The following is a 20,338-nucleotide window of genomic DNA, read 5'->3' on the forward strand; positions in this document are numbered from 1 at the left end:
AAGACGACACAAATCCTCCATTACACTGCGCATTTTATTATCTCACCTCAGATTTTGTGGCTAATCTCTTTTACAGATTTCGTTCACATAAGTGGAGTATTCTAGCTTTAGCAAGCTTTCTCTTCTGATTCTGCAGCGATCAGTCAGCTAAAAAGAAAAGAGAGGAAAGAACAAGTGTCCTTAAATTTGTCATTCAGTCTTTCCTAGGCTTTATATATTGTTCCTCCTCCACAGCTCCCCAACTCAAAAGCTTGAAGGCAAAGTGAATTCAGCACAGCCAGAGCAGAACAACAACGCCCACGGGGACAGAGGGGACCCTCTTGTTTGGGGCCATTCAGCCCAGACAAGACAAAGGTCCATAGATAACATGGGTGAGACCCATCCAGCACCCCGAGCCTGCGGGCAGCGGCTGGATCATGTAGATATTTCCTTTTGCAGTTCCCATACACCAAGAGCAAAGCCCAGGGCTGGGTTTGTCAGCGCTCAGTACCTCAAACTGCAGCCAGTTCTGGCTGTAATTAAGCATTAGTGTTAAGCGCCCGTGCAGGGAGCACGGTGGTCAGGTCTGCTCGGGTCGGATGCAGGTGCAGCTGGCCTTACAAGCTCTGTTGGAAATGGCGCCCTGAAGGACACGGAGTTTTGGGAGAGGAGCAGGGAGCTGCTGGGCAGTGCTGCGATGCTGCCAACAGCCCGTAGCGGCTCCGGGGCGCAGACAAGCACCCCAGAGAGGGAACAACCCGCCCACAAACACGAGAGCTGCCGGGGTATCTGAGCACTCTGCAAAGTGAGCAGACATGACACTAAAGCCCTTTGAGGAATATAAATATCTCGGCGATGACGAGCTGGTGAGAGGAGGGAAAGGCAGAACTCCCGCGGCAGAGATGAGCCTCCTGGCAGTACCGTCTGGGGTGTCCTGTGACAGCTCCGCCAGCAGTTTCTCCAGGACATCTCGGTGGTTTTCCAGCTGCCGTGGGGTGAGCCACATCCCCAGGACCGGGACCGCGAGCTGGGGAGGGAGAGAGAAGTGAGCAGGAAAAGCCGCGGGGAGCAGAGGGAGGCGGGTTGGGGTGCTGTGCCCCCACTCCGCGCAGGTCGGCGGCGCCTGGGGCTGGTGTGAAGGGAAGAGGATGATCCTTGTGTGGGGAGAAGCAACATTTTGAAGTCACTGCAATCTTGTGCTGTTGAGAGCGCCAAAGTTTTCGCGCATTGGATCATCTCTGGGCTGACTCAGACACACAGATAAAAGTACCTCCTGGCAACAGAGACTGTGAAGAAGAAAATCATTTCTGAACCGTATAATCCCCCACTATCTCCCACCTCGACCCTGGGAGCTATCGGCTTCACGGGCGCTGGCGAAGCCCCTGCCTCGGGAAAGGCTGTGATGAGGAGCCGTCCTGCCTGTGGCCGCGGCCCAGCTGCGCTCAGATCCACCCCGAGGAAATCAAAGTGGTTCCAGTCACGGCTGGAGGCCCAGGAGGGCTGGTGGTTGTGGCGGGGGGGCGTTAGACACTGCAATGTGCCGGTTATTTAATGCTTTGAACTGCGAATCCGTGCTGTTTAAATCCTGTTATCGATTGGTGGTGCACCACACCTGCCAGAGTGCTTGCACATTAACGTGTGTCTTGGCCAAATTCCAGCCTAGCTAGGCTGGCTGCCTGTCCCGCTCAGTCTCCCCGCTTTGGGGTGGACCTGCACCCCCTTTTGCTGGCTGGGACCAGCCGTGCTCGCCACAGGAGCGGCTGCGCGGGCAGGGCAAAGAGCTCCCTCTGTTCAGCTGGGAAAGCGAACCTGTCAGACGTGGCTGGCCAGGTAAGCGTGCCCTCGAGGGCTTGGACTGGCACTCAGATCCCTCTAACTGGCAATTTTCTGCTCGGTATCCAGACTTTGTGGGGGTGTGGTGCATGGGCCCAGGTTTATAGGAAAGGTCTTGCTGGTGCAGAGGACTGTGAGATCGGAGGTGACAGCGGGCAGCTAATCTGGAGCTGGCGGAAAAGCAACAATTTAAACGCAGAGCTGAAGCGGAGCTGCAAGTTCCTGCCTTGCAGGTGGTTCCTGTCCCCCGGGGTCCTCGAGTCGTGTGGCTCAGCGTACCTGGATGCTCTTGACATCGCTGACGTCCGCAGCGGCTCGCTCGGAGAAGCCTTCCTCTTCCCGCCGCTGCAGCGCCGGCAGGGACTTCTTCTGCCCCGCTTTGTTCCTCTCCTTCTCCTGCAGCTTCGGAGCACAGAGCAAAGGGGGCAGTGATGCTGGGATGCGGCACCGCGCGAGTACCAAACCCCCAGCCCCGACAGCAGATACAGAGCTACAAGGGCTGCCATGTGTCAACGATCGATCTGGGGACCGTGCGTGGGTCCCCATCATCTTCCTCCAGGAGGCTGAAGGATGACTGTGCTCCCCACAGAAAGCAATCACTATCCGAAAGCGGACAGCTGTTGGAAACAAGATTTTTCTCCCCGTATCAATGGTTGTGTTGTGTGGGGGAGGCTCGCCCGGCTGCATCTGAGAAGACGCAGGCTCAGAGCTGCATGCCTGACACCTTTCAACACTATTCGTTTCACATCAAAAGAAAAAAATGTTCTCTGCACATCCCAGAGGTGACAACCGTCTAGAGGATGGTTAATTATTTGTTACAACAAAAAGACCCATCAGAGTGGTGATGGGAGGCTGCAGCTCCTCAATAAAAATTACAGCTGCTAGCATGGAGGAAAGAAAAACGAGACCCAGTGTCTGCAGACGACAATCCCCACAGGTCTCTGAGTCCCCTTATAAGGGAGCTCAGGCTCTTCCTTCCTAATCTCACTTCTTAAAAATTTGCCTCTGCCACCCCCATAGCCCTCGACTTTGGGATGAGTGAGGGACTGTCAGTATCGCGATGTCCCCGGTGGGAGCCGGAGCGAGGGCAGGACAGCGGGACGGCGCCCGAGCCGGGGGGCGGAGGAGAAGCCCCTTTCCTGCTCCCTCCAGGGCTCCCTGGCGTTACCTGCATTTTCCTGAAGTCGCTCTGGGTGAAAAAGGGCACAAAGCCGTCGGTCTGCTCAGCCAGCATGGACACCACGTACACCACGAGCAACCCGGCCACCGCCTTCCTTGAAACCATCGCGAGAGTCTGAACGACACAGGGAAGAAGACACGGGGGTGATGGTGGAGGGAGCCCTTTGACAAGAAATCCCTTTGGCGCTTGATCAGCCGCAATCTCATTATCCACCAGCTAACCAGAGGGATATTTACTCTTCCAGTTGCTCCTGAGCTGAGAACAGAAGTGTCTTGACTGACAACTCTCCTCTTGAACCTTTGTCTGTAAGCAGATCTGTTCTGGAGTGGGGTCTGCAGAGGCTGCGGGCCCAGCGCTGCCGTTCTGAGCCCCGCTGTGCCCCGTGGGTCCAGCCCTCCAGCTGTGCGGGTCCAGCCCTCCAGCTGTGCGGGTCCAGCCCTCCAGCTGTGCGGGTCCAGAGCCCCGCACACCCCCAGCAGAACGCTCCCCCGGTCCCGCTGGGCCACAGAGCGGTGCCCTAGGAGCAAAACCTAAACACAGCTGTTCTGTTAAATTTCGGGTTCACATTCCTCACCCCTGAAAACCTGCCTTGGCGGACTGAAGCTTTTAATGAGGCTCACTGGGTCTGAGAGAGCGGGAAGGGCATTCGCCAGCCTGGCTCCGCAAAGCCCTGATATAAAGGGCTTTAAAAACTACCTTCTGAAGTGATTGAACAGTGACTCCACGTCAGCAGAGGACTTACGTAAACATTAAATGTTCTCTTTAAATATTAAAATATTCTCTCTGGACAAATTTAATGAAGTCTGGTCCCACAGCTTAACAACTCTACCTGATTGGAGCCTGATCCTTAATTAGTTTCAGAAACCTCTTAGTTTGGACGTTATTGAAAAGACATTGTTAGGTCAAGTTTGACCCCTAAATTAGATCTCCCATAAATATCAGCCGGTATTGAACGGAGGGCTGGTGGAGTTAATAAATATTCCCTTTCCGCAGCCCTTGTCATTCCGGTCCCTCTGCTGCCCCTTCTCCCCCTGCCCACCCTGTCTGCTGCAATCCCGGCCGGGATCGCTCCGGCACGTTGATGTGCACGTGTGCTGAGAACACCGTGTTATTCATCCCAGCAGCATCAAACTTGTGTGCCTTTTCATTTATTCTTTCTATCGCCACAATAAAGCACTGCTGTATACAAAGGAGGAAACCCAGCCACCTCCTTCATCTCTTATTGACTCTCCCTTTGTGAATTGATTCTCTCCCTCTTCCCCCAGAGAAACACTCCCACACATTACTCCAGTCAAGAAATGTCAATTCTGAATGTCCCTTCCTCATTTTGTAAGCAGGACATGTCTTTCAGACCTGAGATCTCCAGCTCGGTGCCTCTCCGGGCAGACAGTACTTTGTCATTAGTGAATTTGCTTCCCGGCTACAAAGAGAGAGCGGAAAGCAGGAGGATCCCGAGCTCAGCATCAGCACAAGGTGCTGGGCGCAGCACCGCCCAGCGCTGCAGCACCGCCCAGCGCCGCCCACGCCTGCGAAATGGGGCGAAATGGCAATTTGGGGGCAGCAGGGGTGAACATTCACCTGGCACCAGTGTGAGCACAGTGACAGGAGAGCGAGCCCATCTACCCAGCTGTCCTCCAAAGCAAAATCAGCCCGTTAGTGCCCACAGGAACCGCCCGCGACCCATTTTTGGTCCATTGGGAGCAGATCCTGTGGGCAGCCGGGGGTCCCTGTGCCCGTGTCAGTGTCTGCGTGGGACAAGTGGGGAGGCAGCAGCTGCAATCAGTGCTCAATGACCGGGTCTGAGCGGAAAGCCCCTTTCCCCTGGTTTAAGCACCGATTTTGTCTCCTGTCTCTGGTCAGAGCTCTCTCTGCTGAAGCCAACAGGTGCTGGTGCTACCAGCACCCACCGGCGCGCCCGGCGCCCCCGCCCAGCCCGCGAACGGCAGCGAGACCCCACGCATACCTGGTGAGCGCAGCCCTGGACGCGGCAGCTCAGGCCCTTTCTTGCTCCCGTCCAGCCCGGGTGCTCCTGCTGGATCTCGCGCCTTTATATCCGCGCCGGGTCACGGCCGCACGCCTGCGCGGGTGCACGCACCGCGGCATCGCCGGCCCACGGCTGCCTGGCGCGCGTGGAAACGGGCCTGCGGACGGGGAACATCTTATCTGCAGCGGGTCTTTAGGAGGTTCTCATCTCCAGGAAGATCCCCTCTCCCCCGGGCAGCTCTTCTCCGCGGTCCCACCGCTGGGCAGGCTCCCTAAAGCACATCTCTCGCTGCCTCCGTTTCCCCGTCTGTAAGATAGAGAAATTCCTCTCTCTTGACTTGTCTTTGTAGACAAAGCTTTTATGAGGTGAGAGTACCAGCAGTAAGGTGGTGCCTGTGGCTTAATTCTCTTTCTACAGTAACGTGGACAATTCACAATACCAACTATGTTGCCACAAAATAAGCATAATGCAGGATGACGTTTGACCCACCAGCATTGCAAAAAGCACAGATTTAAGCTAATAAATCCCCTGGCAGGATCTAGAGCGAAATACTAAAATAATAAAGAAGACTATACATGCTAAATCTATCACCAAAAAGCTTTATAAACGCAGCAGACAAGTGGGGTGATATCAAAGCACTGCAGGGGATTTCTCTCTCCATTCTGGGTCTCCATGTGGCCCCTTTTACCATCCTGAGCATCTTGTGGTCCTGGACACACACAAACCTCTGCATGGACACAAACACGGTGCAGAGAGCAAGTGACTTGTGCAGAGTCTCACCTTGGGCCTCAAGAGACCCTCAGACGCAGGGGCCGGAGGGTTTGGGATCAGAAACACCCCAGTGCCCCTCACAGCCGGGTGTCAACGCTCCAGGAAACCCGAGCGCAACCCGGCGAGACGAAAGAGGAAAAAATGAGCTGGGGAGGCAATGAAACGCTCCTGCATCAAGTGTTTGACGGGTGGCAGACGGGGTGCGCGCGGCGTGCCTGCCCGGCTGGTTACGAACCCAGCACTGGTGGCATTTGCTGCAGACGAGGGGACAAGAGCCCTCGCCCAGCCCGGAAAATGCCTTTTCTGCCCCAGCTGCGGCGCAGCCGTCGATACGCTGGGTACACTGGGTACACAGGCACCGCGCCGCGCCACCTTCGGGCTTATTTCCCCCTCCCTTTACTAAAGAATTTGCGCAAAGCCCATTTGACACTGGTTCTCATTTTAATTGACTTTTCCAGTATTTTTTCTGTGGTTATGATGGATGCAGCTGACGAGTCAGCAGATGGCGTTGGGAAGTGACAAATTAATTACCATGAAAGGTCACTTTTTCAAAGCACTAAACTTTCCCGTGCCTTGTCCTCTTCTACCTCAAAAATGTGGCTGGCTGACAGGTTTCCCATCCATCTGCGATGAAACTTTCTGCATTGGAAAGGACAACCTTTAAAATAAAAAGGGAAGATGAAAATTAATCATCTCTGTATTAGCTGCATGCTGCCTGCCAGGTTCACCTCTTAATTACGCAAGAGTATTCAAAACGGAGAGGAAACCAGAGTTGGAAATAAGGGACCTGACCCCACAACTTCTCCAGCGGCGGCACCGGAGCAGGCGGAGCAACAGGCGGCTCTTGGCTGCGGGTTTGCCCATAAAGCGGCTTTCAGCACGTCCCATTGCCAGTGCAAAGCGAGAGTAAATGAAAATAAAACTCAGCTGGTAATCTCATCCCCAGCATTACAACGCAAACCCCCAGTCCTGCTGCAATCCCTGCAGCCATTTGCAACCTGCAGCGCCCCGAAACTCTCCTTGTTTTATGAAGCAAAATCGCAGTAGAGGTTAGGAGCTCAACAAAAATATGATGTACAGAATGGAGCTGCTTGCAGTTCTGCCGGTACCTAAAGTTAAACGCTTGCCATAATTGGGAGCAATTTGAAGAGGAACCTGGCAGCAGCAACGTCCATTAAGCCGCGTATCAGTTGCAGTGTCAAGGAACTGGGAACACGAGCTCCCCGTGCCAGCGACGCTGAGCATTTGTCTCCCTGTGCTGTCCTTTTCCCTCCCAGCCGCTCTGTGCTCGGGCTGTTTTGGCAAGTGGGTTGCATAAAAAAACTGGAGATGGATGCCGACGCGAGTCTGAAGCTGAAATTCAGCCGCAGGGTAACGCAGAGGGACGGCAGGGAGGACGCGGCTCCGCGCACGTCCCGTCTGCTCCCACAGCAGCCACGGGTGCGGAAGAACCACGTCCCCAGCCCCAGGTCCCATTGCTCACGGGAACATCCATCTCACCCCGCTCATGGCAAATTACTCTTGCTCAGGTCAAACCACGGCACTCGCTCTGCTCATTTCTGAGCCGCACGGCAGGGCTGGCGTGGGTACGCGGCCCATTCTCCCTCCCAGTTGGGGGGCAGGAGCAGACACCCCGTTCTCACCGCCCCACAGCGTCCCCCGGCCGCCCGGCCGCGCTGCGGGTGGAGCGGGCGCTGCCGCCTGCCCAGCGCTCCTCATGACTACAGCACCAGCGGCAAATTCTAATGCCGCTTTCAAAATATTAACGCTAGATAAATATTTGAAGAATCGCAGGCTTAAAACACATGTTAATTTGCAGCATAAATATTTTAAGGGTGCAGATTTCCCCCGCGCTTGCCTGGCACCCACTTGAATTTCTCCCCGCCGCTGGGTGCTGTAATTCACAGTAATTCGCAGTAATTCACGGCTGCGCAGCCAGGCCGGGTGAGAATCGACAGCGAGGATTTAACTCCTGCTGACTCCCAAAAACAGTTCGCCCTCCTGGTTCCAGCAGCAAATCATGAACCCTCACATTAACGGGGAATTTGTCTGGCGGCGTTTCCACAGGGACCCAGCGCCGCGGCCGTGGGTGGCAGCGGCTCGGGGCGGCCGTGGGCGCGGGACAGGGGGACGCGCTGCAGGGCAGGGCTGTCCCACCGACCTCGGGTTTACCTGCAAACGCCATTGTCTGCAGCTCTTCAGCACCAGAGTCTCCAGGAGCGCCCGGGGAAGCAGCGTCTTCGCAGACCCGTCTTCGGCATCTCGCCGGGCTCCTCTGCATCCCCAGCGCACCTGCAAGACCTCCCCACGGGCAATTAAATCCTGACGAGTGATTGCTGCACCACAAAACGCCAGAACCTCGCTGGAAACAGGGCCTGGACACCCCTAAACTGGGGACACCTGGAAATTCTGCGTGCTGCCTCAGTTTCTCCATGGAAAGACAAAAGAAAGAGGAAAGCACGTGTGTCTGGCTATGGACTGGACAGAGTCAGCTGTGCTACCGGCGGTGGAGGAGACAGGCACGGCTAAGGCGTCCCATCGAAAACAATCATCTGCCATCAACATTAACAACCAAAACCAAACCAACCCACCCACAAACCAACCAGAACCCCACCTTTTTTAATAAAGCAGATTTCTGCACTTATAAGAACTTTCTAGTCTCTCAAACAAGGAAAAAATAAATAAGATAATAATGCTGCTTTGCTTTGCTTTTCTTCATTTTTGGTCACTCCTTTGCCGTTCTCTCCCAGATCTGGAACAAGCGAAGGGAGAAAGGAGAGGAGGTGAGAAAACAAGATTGGATGCATCTCATTTTGGTTTTCAAATCCAAAGCAGCGGGTTTCCGCTTGCAGGCTCGGGAACACTTCTAGGCACGGCAGAGCTGCGGTCTCAGCAGCAGCGCGGGCCGGGGGCGGCCGGGCCCTCGGGCGCCGCGGTGGGCTGACGGTCAGAGCCGCGCCGCCGAGCCCCGGCCTGCGCAGGGAAAGCACCCAGCGCCCCGCAAAGGGGCTCCTGCCCCACTCACGGGGAAGATTTATTGGGTTTGATGGAAGAGCAATTTAGCCTTTACACACACCAGTCACCCACTGACCTTCCGTTTTCTTATTACCTCTTTTTACCCCCCTACTGTTCCCATATCAAACAACAATATATCAGGTTAAGCACAGCAAGACGAAAGGCTAAAGCACCGAGAAGTGCATTGAATGGCTGCGTTGCAGGGCTGCTCGCCCTGTCAGGGTGGTGGGAGGATGATGTACGATATTCCTGCTTGCACGGGGACGCAGATGCCGTTTGCGGGGTGCAGATGCCGTTTGCGGGGTGCAGATGCGGTTTGTGGGGTGCAGATGCGGTTTGTGGGGTGCAGATGCCGTTTGCGGGGTGCAGATGCCGTTTGCGGGGAGCGGTTGGTTTGCTGAGCCAGGCTGAGAGCAGCCAGGACCCGACCTCCTGCCTTCGCAGTCGTGTCCGTGGGGACTATCTACCCATGGCAGAACTGGAGCCTGAAACGGCACCTCTGTGCTCAGTGCTGCCAGCCCCCCGAGATTCCCTTACAGAGCGAACTGGATTATGCTGGATGCCCAGGATTTATCAGCGCTTTCAATGGAGAGTCGCCCGTCTCATTCCAGAAACCCTCAGAAGTTAATAGTAGTTTATCTGCACCAGGGGAGAAGCGTTTGCCGCTGCTTTGTCTCCTTTCAGGCTTGCAAGGCACCAGTTCATTCCGCAAGGCAACAAGAACCAGGGTGAGATGCCTTCAGGGAACCAGAGACAGCGCACGTGGCCCGTCTGCGCGGCCACCGGGAGCGTCGCTCACGGGAGAACCCACACGGCCTGCCCGGCTGGGCCAACCAACGGGAAACCTCGGGCAGAAAGATCTGCAGACACATCTGGGCCTGTCCCGGCAAATCCGATCCCAGCACAGGGCTCAAATTTGATAAAACATCAGTTTAATCCATGGATATTTTGCTCAGGTGATGAGCAGCAACCTCAGGGAAAGCCTCTCAACCACAAAGGCTTTAGAGAGCTAAGCAGTGATGATCGGGAGCTCAGGAAAATAAAGGTTAATGAAAAGAGTGGGGGGAAAAAAAACCAATCAATGTTTTTTGACCATCCTACCATTGCTTCGCTCACCTGCGTGGGGCTGCTGCATCTGCCGCCTCTGCTGCAGGACCATGCGCTCAGAGGGCTTGTGCAGAGCCTTAGGGAGCACAACGAGGCAGCAAAGGGGAAGGGAGCGGGAACTGCAAGAGAAAAGCTTTGTTGTGCCAATGTGGGGCTCGATGTGCAAGGGGAATCGGTGCAAACCTGGTGTCAGTGGCTGCAGGTTGAGCCCCGAGCCAGTGCCGTTATATAAAAGGACGGGGAGAAGCCCGGGGCTGGACGGAAGAAACGAATCCAATTACAGGATGAAGGGCAGAGGGAGAGAAAAGACACGTTTGGTCTGGAGCAAATCCCTGGAAGGCTTTAGAGCAGGGGCAGCAAGAAGAGGACGAGAATGAGTTGCAGTGCGGACACCCAACCGCCAGCAAGAGGGACGGGGGCCTCAAAATGGGCAGAAAGGAGGGGATGGGGCTCCCAGCTGGCTGGAGTGCGGCCGGGATGTAACAAGAGACCCAAACCACATCCTGATGTGGCTCCTGTGGGAGCTGGAACAGCAGGTTGGCTGCTCGCCGTCCCCATCGGAGCCAGGAACACCAGCCAGGCCCTGCCGGGGGCAGACAACAAGTGAGCAAACCCCAAATTTCCTCTGTACTGTTGCCCAAAAGATTATAACCCAGTTTACTGTGTCACGGCAGTCTGCGGGCTCCCACGGCAAACCAAGGGCTCTGCACCAGAAATGGAAAAAAATTGACCCAGTTATGACAAAATGAAACAGCACGTATAAAGCATCGCTGCAGAGCGCTACGAACATCCACAATTAAGGCTTCCAGGAATTACAGGGTTCAACTTCAAATGAGGTTTACAAATTAAAAATAAAAGAGCTGGATTATTTCTATTTGCCTAAACCCACTTCTCTGGCTGCTCAGCCGTTCTCAAAGCTGGGCCACAGCTGCTGCTGGACGCTGCAGAATAAAAGTGCTGGTGCTACCCTCTCGCATCCCTTGGGAATTGAACAAAAGCCTCTCTGAGCCTGCAGTGAAGCACCTGCCATGAGCTGGGCAAAGCAGAGCTTGGACAGAGGAGCTGCACCCAGATCCTGCATCCCAGTGAACCCCTCCTGATGGGTTCAAACAGCCCAGAAACCAGAGCAACACCCGGCCAGGGCTGACTGCGGTTTGTGAGAGAGGATCTCGGGAGCAGACAGCGGCCCTGGCCAGGGCTGGTTTGCTCCATCACACAGCTGGGAGACGCAGGGAAACGTGGTGGTGCTGCAGGGACACCCTGGCTGTGCCGGGGCCATGGGGACACGCCGGCTGTGCTGGGGACACGGAACACGCTGGCTGCGCTGGGGCCATGGGGACTTGCCGGCTGTGCCGGGGACACGGAACACACTGGCTGTGCCAGTGCCGCGGGGACATGCCGGCTGTGCCGGTGCCGTGCCGGCTGTTCACCCCGCGCTGCTGCGTGGCCGCTCAGACTGTCTTGCAAACCTGCCTACTCTGCTACAGCCCCGGTTTATCACTTCGTTAGAAGTGTTGACAGCACCACACGGAGCGGTGCAGGTTCACAGCTGAGCCGGGATTGCTCAGCTCCTTGGCAAGTATATGACAGGTCCTGACGACTTTCTGTCTCCCCGAGGAAATCCTACAGTGCTCACAGGGATGGTACCTGGATCGGCAGCAGGAGGAAAAGCCTGGAGGTGACAGGGCCCTGCCTGCTCGTGAACACCGCGCACATGGGCTGAGGTTGGCGGTGGTGAAGCTCTACTCTTCTGCTGCCGGGGAGAGCTGGGAGAAGGAGCCATGACAGGGAACCCGCTCGCAGAACAGGAGCTGCGGTTCCTCCTGCCCAACGCCCGCGGCACAGCCCCTCGTGGGCTGCAGGCAAGGCAGGACAGGGGCTGCTGTGCGCCCTTCTCTGTGGGGAAAGCAGTGAGGGCATGGCACCAACAGCCTCTCTCCGCACCAGCAGGTCCTGGTCCTGGATGGGTGCAACCCTGCAAACCAGGGCACAGCGCGGCCAAGTTAATCCCCGCTGAGGGAGGAACGGCCCACCGAACCAAATTGTAAATACATCTGTGTCCTCCTTCTCCTGGCCACACATTTAAATCTATTTGATCCACTCTAATGGATTGATCTACAAGTTTGTGCACACACATCCTGCTTTGGACAGGGTGGCTGGCAGCGCCTCGCCCATCACAACCTGTCAGCTCCGCTCAGCCTCACCTCCGCCGGGAACGAATCCAATTACAGGATAACGGGTTTTCTTCCCCTCCATATGGTCTCTATAACGCTCCAGCTTTATCTTGCTTTAACCCCTTTCCTGGCGAGGGAGCTCACCAGCCCGGCGTAAGCGGCTCAGCGCAGCGGCCGCGCGGCTGCCATCCGATACGGGAAAAGGGGGGTTCCCGGGGCAGCTCCGCAAGGTCCGCACCTTCCCCCCTCTCCTCCTGCCCAGCAGGGAGGAACGAGCCCCTCCAGACGGGACACTGAGGGCACAGGACAGAACCAGCCCAAAGCACAAAAGCGCAGTTTGCGTTCAGCGCTGGTGCTCGTGACTGAGGTTTAAGGTCCGGTGCATTAGTCCATCACCAGACTTGAAGCACAGCTGTTTGCTGCACGGCTGATTTCTGTCGCACAGCTCTTGGGGAAGCTGCGCCGGTGCCTTTGCCCCAGCAGCAAAGAGCCTTGCACAGGAACGGGCACCGCAAAGGGTCCCAGCTGCCACTGCTCCAGGAAACCCACGTCCCCGGCACCGCTGGCTCTGCCTGTCACTGCAGCCGGTGAACCAGCCGGTGAACCAACCCTATTGGCTCAGTGCAAGTCAGTTATTTGATTATAATTATCCCTCCTTGCTTTACACAGGACATGAAAGCCCAGAGCAGCTCAGGGCTCCGTCACGCAATGTGCTGACAAACAGTGAATAAGAGACAATCTCATCTCAAAGAGCTTAGCAAAGCAGAAAAAAAAACCTGCGAGAGGAAAGAAAACCCTTCTTTTTCTTAAGGACGAACACAAAGAAAACAAGCCTCTCCTCTCTCATTAAACAAGGCCTGAATTTTGCCATCGCCGCCTTTGTCGTAGAGTAAGCACGGAAAACAATTGCGAGCTCTCTGGGAGCCAGCCCGTAAGGTTCCCCTGCTAAGAGACACCAAATTAAAGCCATCACTTTCCATTTCTGCGACAGAGACAGAACCGAGGTTGCATTCAGGACACGTCCTGGAGGAACCAGCTCTCCTCCCTGGTGTCATTTTCCTAACGCCGGGTTTACGCGAGGCCTTGGCCATCGCTCCGGCTGCCCCTGACCCGCCGGCAGCTCTAAATCCACTCACCGCGGGTATCGACACCAACCTCGGCCTCGAATCGCAGGGGAAGCAGGGCCCAGGAAGGGACAGACCCCGTTAGCACCACGGGGCGACCTGGGCTCACCCGCTCCGTGTCCAGCTCCCAAGAGGGGAAAAGCCCAGGTCCAGGTCTAGGGGAAGGCAGGTGAAGGTCCTGGTCTCTGGATGGTCTCCGGGTACCACAATTGAGGGCCCATGTGCACCACAGCTCAGCTGGAAGAGCGAGCGGAGAGAGGCCACGATTCAGGAAAAGCCTCCGTGCACAAAATGCTGCTGATCTGCTCCCCCAGCACCCAAACCAGACGCATTTCGCCCCCTCTGCCCACAGCTCCGCTTCATTTGTACAGCTCCAGGACAGACCGGACACCGCAAAGACGTGGCAGAAAGTCTCCCAGGGACGGGAGGTGCAAATTACTTTCTGGGAGATGAAAATTGACTTTCCCATGAGACAGCCGTGTTCATCCACAAAACCCGGGAAAGGCCCGGAGCTCTCAGCTGCCGCCCCCGACAGCACGCTCTCAGTCTTTAGAGCTGGACCATCATAGCAAAATCTTTTAGCTGAAAAGGGTTGATTTCTGCCACGGACGCTGAGAGGGACACCGGCACCGAGATGCACGTCTGTACCTGTCTGTTTGTGTATTAGCTTTTCTGGCCTCTCCTTTAATGTTCAACAAATTCTGCAAAAACTGTCTAACTTGCGTGCATCCAGAAGCCTGACTGCAGGCAGGAGAGGCAGGAAACGCCTCAGGGAAAGCTTTGCGAGCAGGCCATGGGTCCTCAACAAGAAACTCCTGAGCTTCTCAAGTAAGAGCTTGTGTTCAGACGAGAAAAGACCTGGACCAGGAATTCAATGAGCGGCAGTTCCACAGGACGTGCAGTGAGACACGTCTGAGAGCCACGGCCCTCGGGTGGGGATTCCTCGTCCCAGGACACCCAAGGTTTATGTGACCCACTTACTCTCAGCACGTCCCAGTTCAGAGAGCTCAGCGGGGCAGCGACCAGGACACCGCTCATCCCCCCCACGCCCTCGGCCTCCCGCCCCTGCCCTCCAGCTCCCACGCCTCAGTCATTCATTCCTCTGTTCATTCATCCATCCGCAAGACAGCATTGACTTTTTCCATCCACCTTGTCTTGGCGAAGGTGGGAAAGAGGCTCACAGCTTACCGCATTAACAGATCAGGGCCATTAACGCCACCACGTCAGAGATTAATGGAAGAGCTTCGCTAAGGCGCCTTAGGCAGGTCTCCTGGAGAAGGAGCACCCATGACCCAGGAGGAAAAGATGAGGAAAGAGCCTGGGATGGAGCACCGAGGCTCCAAGCTGGCACTGGCCCTGCTGAGAAGGGTTTCAGAGTCTTGTGTGTGCTGGGATGGGGATCCCACATCCCAAACTGACTGGTGAGAGACAAGGAGAAGCTTCTTCCCATCCCGCCTGCTCTCCCGGTGGGGCTGGTCATGGCAGCAGAGCTGGGTTTTGCTCGGTGATGGAGACACCAGGCAGCACCCACCAAGCCAGGCAGCACCCACCAAGCCAGGTAGCCAAGCACGGAGCAGCCAGAGCCAAGCCCATGGCTCAGACTCACAGAGGGGGGTCCAGTCTCCCCCAGTGCCCTCCCCAGGTCAGTGGGGCAGAGCTGGGCTGTCCCCAGCCCCTCCCTGGGAGCCCTCCAGCCGCCCAGGGACACCCAGGGACAGGCTGTGACCCACCGCGGACCCAACACAGGCCATTTCCCCATCCATCACCCAAAGCAGCCGCTTGCCACCCCACCCGCTCCTCCTGCCTTTGCCCCTCTCCCAAAGGGGCCCCCACCCCCTGTCCCTTCCTCCCCCAACCCCTTAAACAATATTAAACGCTTAATGGCAATTAATACGCTTTAATGCAGGTTTTGGGGCCAACTGGCTGCTTAGAGGGTGCTTAGACCATCAGCCCCTCTCAATCCCGTTGCCCTTGTCACTGGAAGTTAGCCGAGCCCCTAATCCAGACCCCCCCCGCGCTCCCGAGACGAGGCCCCAGGGTATAAAACCTTCCCAGCACTGCCGCCCTGGGCACGGAGCAGGGCCAGCAACCACCTCCCGTCCCCCGCGATCCACTGCTCTTCTTATTCTGTCGCTTTTTGAGGGGGGAGGACCCTTCAGCTGGGTATTTTTCTACATTGGGGGGTGGGACATTTTTAATTTTTTTAAATTGGGGTTGAAGGAAAATTCCTTAAAAAAAATCAGAGCATTTGCTTTAAACAAACACCCTTAAAGCAAAGCCACTGCCGTACCATTGGCAGGATGAATGGGACAGAAGGTATCAATTTTTACGTGCCTATGTCCAACAAGACAGGGGTGGTGCGAAGCCCCTTCGAGTATCCCCAGTACTACCTGGCCGAGCCCTGGAAATACCGCGTCGTGTGCTGCTACATCTTCTTCCTCATCTCCACCGGTTTGCCCATCAACCTCCTCACCCTCCTGGTCACCTTCAAACACAAGAAGCTCCGGCAGCCGCTCAACTACATCCTGGTCAACTTGGCGGTGGCCGACCTCTTCATGGCCTGTTTTGGCTTCACCGTCACCTTCTACACTGCCTGGAACGGTTACTTCGTCTTCGGGCCTGTCGGCTGTGCCGTTGAGGGCTTCTTCGCCACGCTGGGAGGTAATGCCGTGGGGTGGGAGGTTGGCAGGGGTGATCTTCAGGGCTTTAGGAGCCCCATTCCGTCCCTTCATCACACTGCGATGGCGGTGATGCATGCAGCACCTTCTCCAGAAAGCCACCTTGCGTGCCACCGCGGTGTCACAGCGCGTTGCGCGGGGCAGAGCTCGCCAGGCAAAGCGCTGCTTCCCTCTGATGGGGATGGAAAGAGAGATTAACGCAGGTTTGATCTCGATGCTGAGAAGCACCATCTCACAACAAGCAGGGCAGCGGCAAGGGGACACGAAGGGGCCTGGGAAGGGATCCTTGTTTGCAGGACCAAACCTGGGGGGATCTGCCCGCACGGCCCAGTGTGTGCTTGGGGCTGTCACACTGACGGGGCATGGCTGCTGGAGATGAACACTCGTCCTTGAAGCCACGTCAAGCATCTTCGCCAAAATGCTTCCCTTTTTGGGACAAGGTGGAGTGTTGGGGAAGGTTCAGGGGGAACAGACATCCCTTGGGAAAGACCCCGCATGGGGGCATGGGGAGGGGAGACAAGGAGAGGGGCCCCACTCATCTGGAGCCAAAAGCAAGAGGCGGCAGCTGGGAAGCCCAGGGGAGCAGCAGCGCGGACGGGAGGCGGGTGCAGGTTTGCGCAGACCTGGGGACAGCAGGCGCTGCAGCAGCTCTTGTCCCAGTTGCACCGATCTGGGTGCCCTCGGGAGCCGCTTAGCTCATTTCTCAGGGACACGAAACGCGCCAACGCTCCGCCCTGCAGAACGCCCCGTGCTAAACAGGAAAATGCATTTTGCAGCCGGTGCCCACGCAGGCAGGCGGGCCCACGCGGCACCTCGTGACGAATCTGACGCCCGCTCAGCCTCGCCGCAGCGATCCATAACCATGGCAAGGACTCGGGTTGTTTTCCCCCTAAATGGGGCAATTTCCCACAATGATGCTGATCTGAAAAATCAAATAAAAAAGGATGGATGTCCTGCCAGACAAAAGCAAAGCTAAATGTCCTGATCTAAGCCAAGGACTGGGGAACTGGTATCGGTGCCAGAAGATCATAGAGCCTGCACCATTTCTGATCCAGCGAGCTGTGGGCTTGCCGGCAGCGCTACCGGCCCCTCCGAGGTTCGTGTCTGGTGAAGAACAAGGCGGCTGCTGCTCGCAGGGAGGAAAGTTTGATGGGAAGCAGCAGTGCGAGCAGCAGGTCTCCGCGAATCCCAGCGCAGGGTGTAGTTATCAGCAGATTATCCCAGCTGGGGGCATTAGCAGGCTTACAGCACCGACTAAACGCTCCCAATCCCCTGAAGTTTAATTATCCCTTATAAATACATGTGCAGGCATGCCCACCCACACAGCCTCCCACACACACCTCCCCCTGATCCGGCACCGGCGGGAGGCTCACGAAATACACATTTAAAGGCATCAACAGGTTTGGGCACATCTAGCATCTTTGCCGGAAATCGTGCTTCCTCACATCCAGGTGGAATTCACCCCCTCGATTTCTAAATTATTAAGGATCCGTCATGATCCCCTCCTCCGCCGCCAGCGTCCCGCGGCAGCAGACGCTCCCTCGGCTCCCAGAGCTGCTCTTTACAGCCGGGAGATTCTCAGTTATTCACTGGGATGCCAGTTATCCTTTGCTGATCCCAGCCCCTCGGTCCCCTCCGCTCTTTGCTGCGACCACGAAGGGAAGATCAAGCCTGGAGCAGCTCCTCCCTACACTCTCTTGTCCTCTCCCTCCTGCAGGTCAAGTCGCTCTGTGGTCCCTGGTCGTCTTGGCCATCGAGCGCTACATTGTCGTCTGCAAACCCATGGGAAACTTCCGCTTCTCCGCATCCCACGCCATGATGGGCATTGCTTTCACCTGGATAATGGCCTTTTCCTGCGCCGCTCCCCCACTCTTCGGCTGGTCCAGGTGGGTGCAAGGGTGCTCAGCACAACCCCAGCTGCTCAGCAAACACCCCAGGGACAGGAGACACGTTTGGGGCTCAGACCTGACACTGGGCTGCAGGTCAGAGGCAACGGGGCAGTCAGAACAGAGACGGGACCTCAGCCATCAGTCCCACCTTGGTGTCCCCTTGGTGTCCCCTGACCCACGGCAGCCACGGGCTCAGCACCTCCTGCTGCAACGGCCCTTCATGCTCCTTTTATGTTCTGCAGAGAAAGGGGCTCAGGGGCATGGCTCATCCCCACGGCAGAGCCATGGGGACCTGCACACTGCAGAGCCCGCGCAGCCGGGTCCGCGGGGCACAGAGGGCTCACCCAAAACACACCCGCCACTCCCTCAGCATCCCCAGCCCCGGGAACTCGGGCCCTGGGCTGAGCCCCCCGCGGTGGCCCCAGGGAGGGCCCTGGTGCAGACCCCGACCTTTCTCCCCGGCAGATACATGCCCGAGGGGATGCAGTGCTCCTGCGGCCCCGACTACTACACCCACAACCCCGACTACCACAACGAGTCCTACGTCCTCTACATGTTCATCATCCACTTCATCATCCCAGTCGTGGTAATTTTCTTCTCCTACGGGCGCCTCATCTGCAAAGTCCGAGAGGTAATGCTGGGAGGGGACGGAGGGGACGGGGTGGGTGGCTCGGGCAGGGGGGTTGGTGACCCGGGGTGCCCTCACTGCCCCCCGCCCGCAGGCAGCCGCCCAGCAGCAGGAGTCGGCCACGACCCAGAAGGCCGAGAAGGAGGTGACGCGGATGGTGATCCTGATGGTGCTGGGGTTCATGCTGGCCTGGACGCCCTACGCCGTGGTGGCGTTCTGGATCTTCACCAACAAGGGCGCAGACTTCACCGCCACGCTCATGGCCGTGCCTGCCTTCTTCTCCAAGAGCTCCTCCCTCTACAACCCCATCATCTATGTCCTCATGAACAAGCAGGTGAGATGCCCCATGCCATGCACGGTCACCCTTTACCTGGGCTTACCCAGGGTCACCGCAGGCACCTTCCTCCTCCCCGCAAGTGACGGCAGCCAGCTGGGGGGCTGCCAGCACCGCAGCGCGTCCCCGCTGGCCCCCGGTGCCACCGTTCTCTGTTTTCCTCCCTCCTTCAGTTCCGCAACTGCATGATCACCACAATCTGCTGCGGCAAGAACCCCTTTGGGGATGAAGATGTCTCCTCCACCGTATCCCAGAGCAAAACCGAGGTCTCCTCTGTCTCTTCCAGCCAAGTATCACCTGCATAGACCATGGACAGTTTGAACTGGGGTGACCCAGCGCGCTCGGGGACCGAGACAGACACCCAGACACCCCCAGTCTCACTTCACACGGCCCCTCCTTGTGCACCAACACCCCCCCCGCACCTGCACCTCGCTGGGCACCCACTGCAGCAGTGTCCCCATCCCCCCAGCCCCGGGCACACTCATGGGCTGGTGCAAACACGGCCCCCCCACCCCAACACAGCCCCTCGCAGGGCGCCCGGGTCCCTTCCCCAGCTCCCAGAGATTTTGGGGACTGTCCCTGGGCCAGCGAACCCCCTGCTCTGTTCCCAGCGTGTTCAACAGCAGCGGCCGGGAGAAACCCCCGCCTCTAAGACTCTCCTCCCCAGAACACGTTCCCTGCCGCCATCCCCTCATTTGCCACAGCTCAGCACAGCGGCTGCCCCGGTTCCACCAACGCACCACTGCAGAAGCCCCGGCAGCGCCAGCCCGGGCTGGAGCGGCCCCAGCGCCCAGCGGGGTCACCAGGGCTGCACCCCCACCACGGCACAGCCCTGGGGACCGACACCCGCACAGTCCTTGTAAACCACATCACAAACGGAGCCGCGCGCGGGCTGCGCTTCCAGCCCAGCTCCCTGCATCCCCAAGACAACACTGTCGATGTTTTTTTTGTCTTGGAACCTGTAAATATTTGCTCACGTACTCTGAAGTCTCTCTCTTTCTCAGCTCTTTCTTTCTCCTCCCCTTTCTCCTCCGCTGCTGCCGGACAGACCTTCGCATCAACCCTGGGGGGTGGGACCGGTACCCCAGCACTTTCCTGTACATATTTTATAAATAAATAATGTCGTGTCAGCGCAAGGACTTCTACAGGCAAGAAGTAGGGATTAAAGAATAATAAATAAAAAGAAATAAACAGAAGCAGCACAGAGAAAATCACAGATGCTCAGTCCCTGTCCTTCCTCTCGGGCTGTGTTGGCAGGATGCTGGGGTCCGGCTGAGGACACGCAGCTGCTGCTGTTGGAGACCCCAGCCCGGAGCCATCGGCAAACCCACGGGAAAGGGGACCCGGGGGGACAGCACCGTGAGCTGGAGCTGCAAAGGGGTTTAGAGGCAAAACCAGACACAGAGGGGCACGGGGCAGCCAGAGCCAGCGCCTGTGCCGCGGCCATCGCTGCCCAGCCTGCGCCAGACAATATCCTTCCAGCCTTTAAGCATTCCCCACGTAGCCTTAACTAAAGCTCCAGCAGAGAGCTTTCTGCAGAGTTCAGGTTCCCCTCCCCACGGGGCCCCTGGAGTCAGCGCCATTCAGGAATTGGCAGAGTCAGGGAAAACTGTTCCCTGTGTCAGGGAATTTGTTACCGGGC

The 20,338-nt window shown here is 57.1% G+C and overlaps 2 protein-coding genes across 2 annotated transcripts; one reads left to right on the forward strand and one right to left on the reverse strand.

Annotated features, from left to right (window-relative positions):
- Positions 1–60: 60 nt before the first annotated feature.
- MLN (motilin) lies at positions 61–14,950 on the reverse strand. The gene is made up of 7 exons (XM_065038240.1): positions 7,920–14,950; positions 6,279–6,405; positions 4,956–5,282; positions 2,981–3,106; positions 2,092–2,214; positions 746–1,006; positions 61–147 (listed from the first exon to the last, which is right to left on the reverse strand). Exons 4-7 carry the CDS (start codon positions 3,095–3,097, stop codon positions 61–63), a joined length of 588 nt encoding a protein of 195 aa, XP_064894312.1. The 5' UTR covers positions 3,098–3,106; positions 4,956–5,282; positions 6,279–6,405; positions 7,920–14,950.
- A 504-nt stretch (positions 14,951–15,454) lies between these two features.
- OPN1MSW (rhodopsin (opsin 2, rod pigment) (retinitis pigmentosa 4, autosomal dominant)) lies at positions 15,455–19,023 on the forward strand. The gene is made up of 5 exons (NM_001310049.1): positions 15,455–15,828; positions 17,563–17,731; positions 18,200–18,365; positions 18,457–18,696; positions 18,870–19,023. The coding sequence occupies exons 1-5, from the start codon at positions 15,468–15,470 to the stop codon at positions 18,999–19,001; spliced, it is 1,068 nt and encodes a 355-aa protein (NP_001296978.1). The 5' UTR covers positions 15,455–15,467; the 3' UTR covers positions 19,002–19,023.
- The last annotated feature ends 1,315 nt before the right edge of the window (positions 19,024–20,338 follow it).

The sequence above is a fragment of the Columba livia genome, chromosome 22, assembly GCF_036013475.1.
Source record: "Columba livia isolate bColLiv1 breed racing homer chromosome 22, bColLiv1.pat.W.v2, whole genome shotgun sequence".
NCBI classification, from domain to species: Eukaryota; Metazoa; Chordata; class Aves; order Columbiformes; family Columbidae; genus Columba; species Columba livia.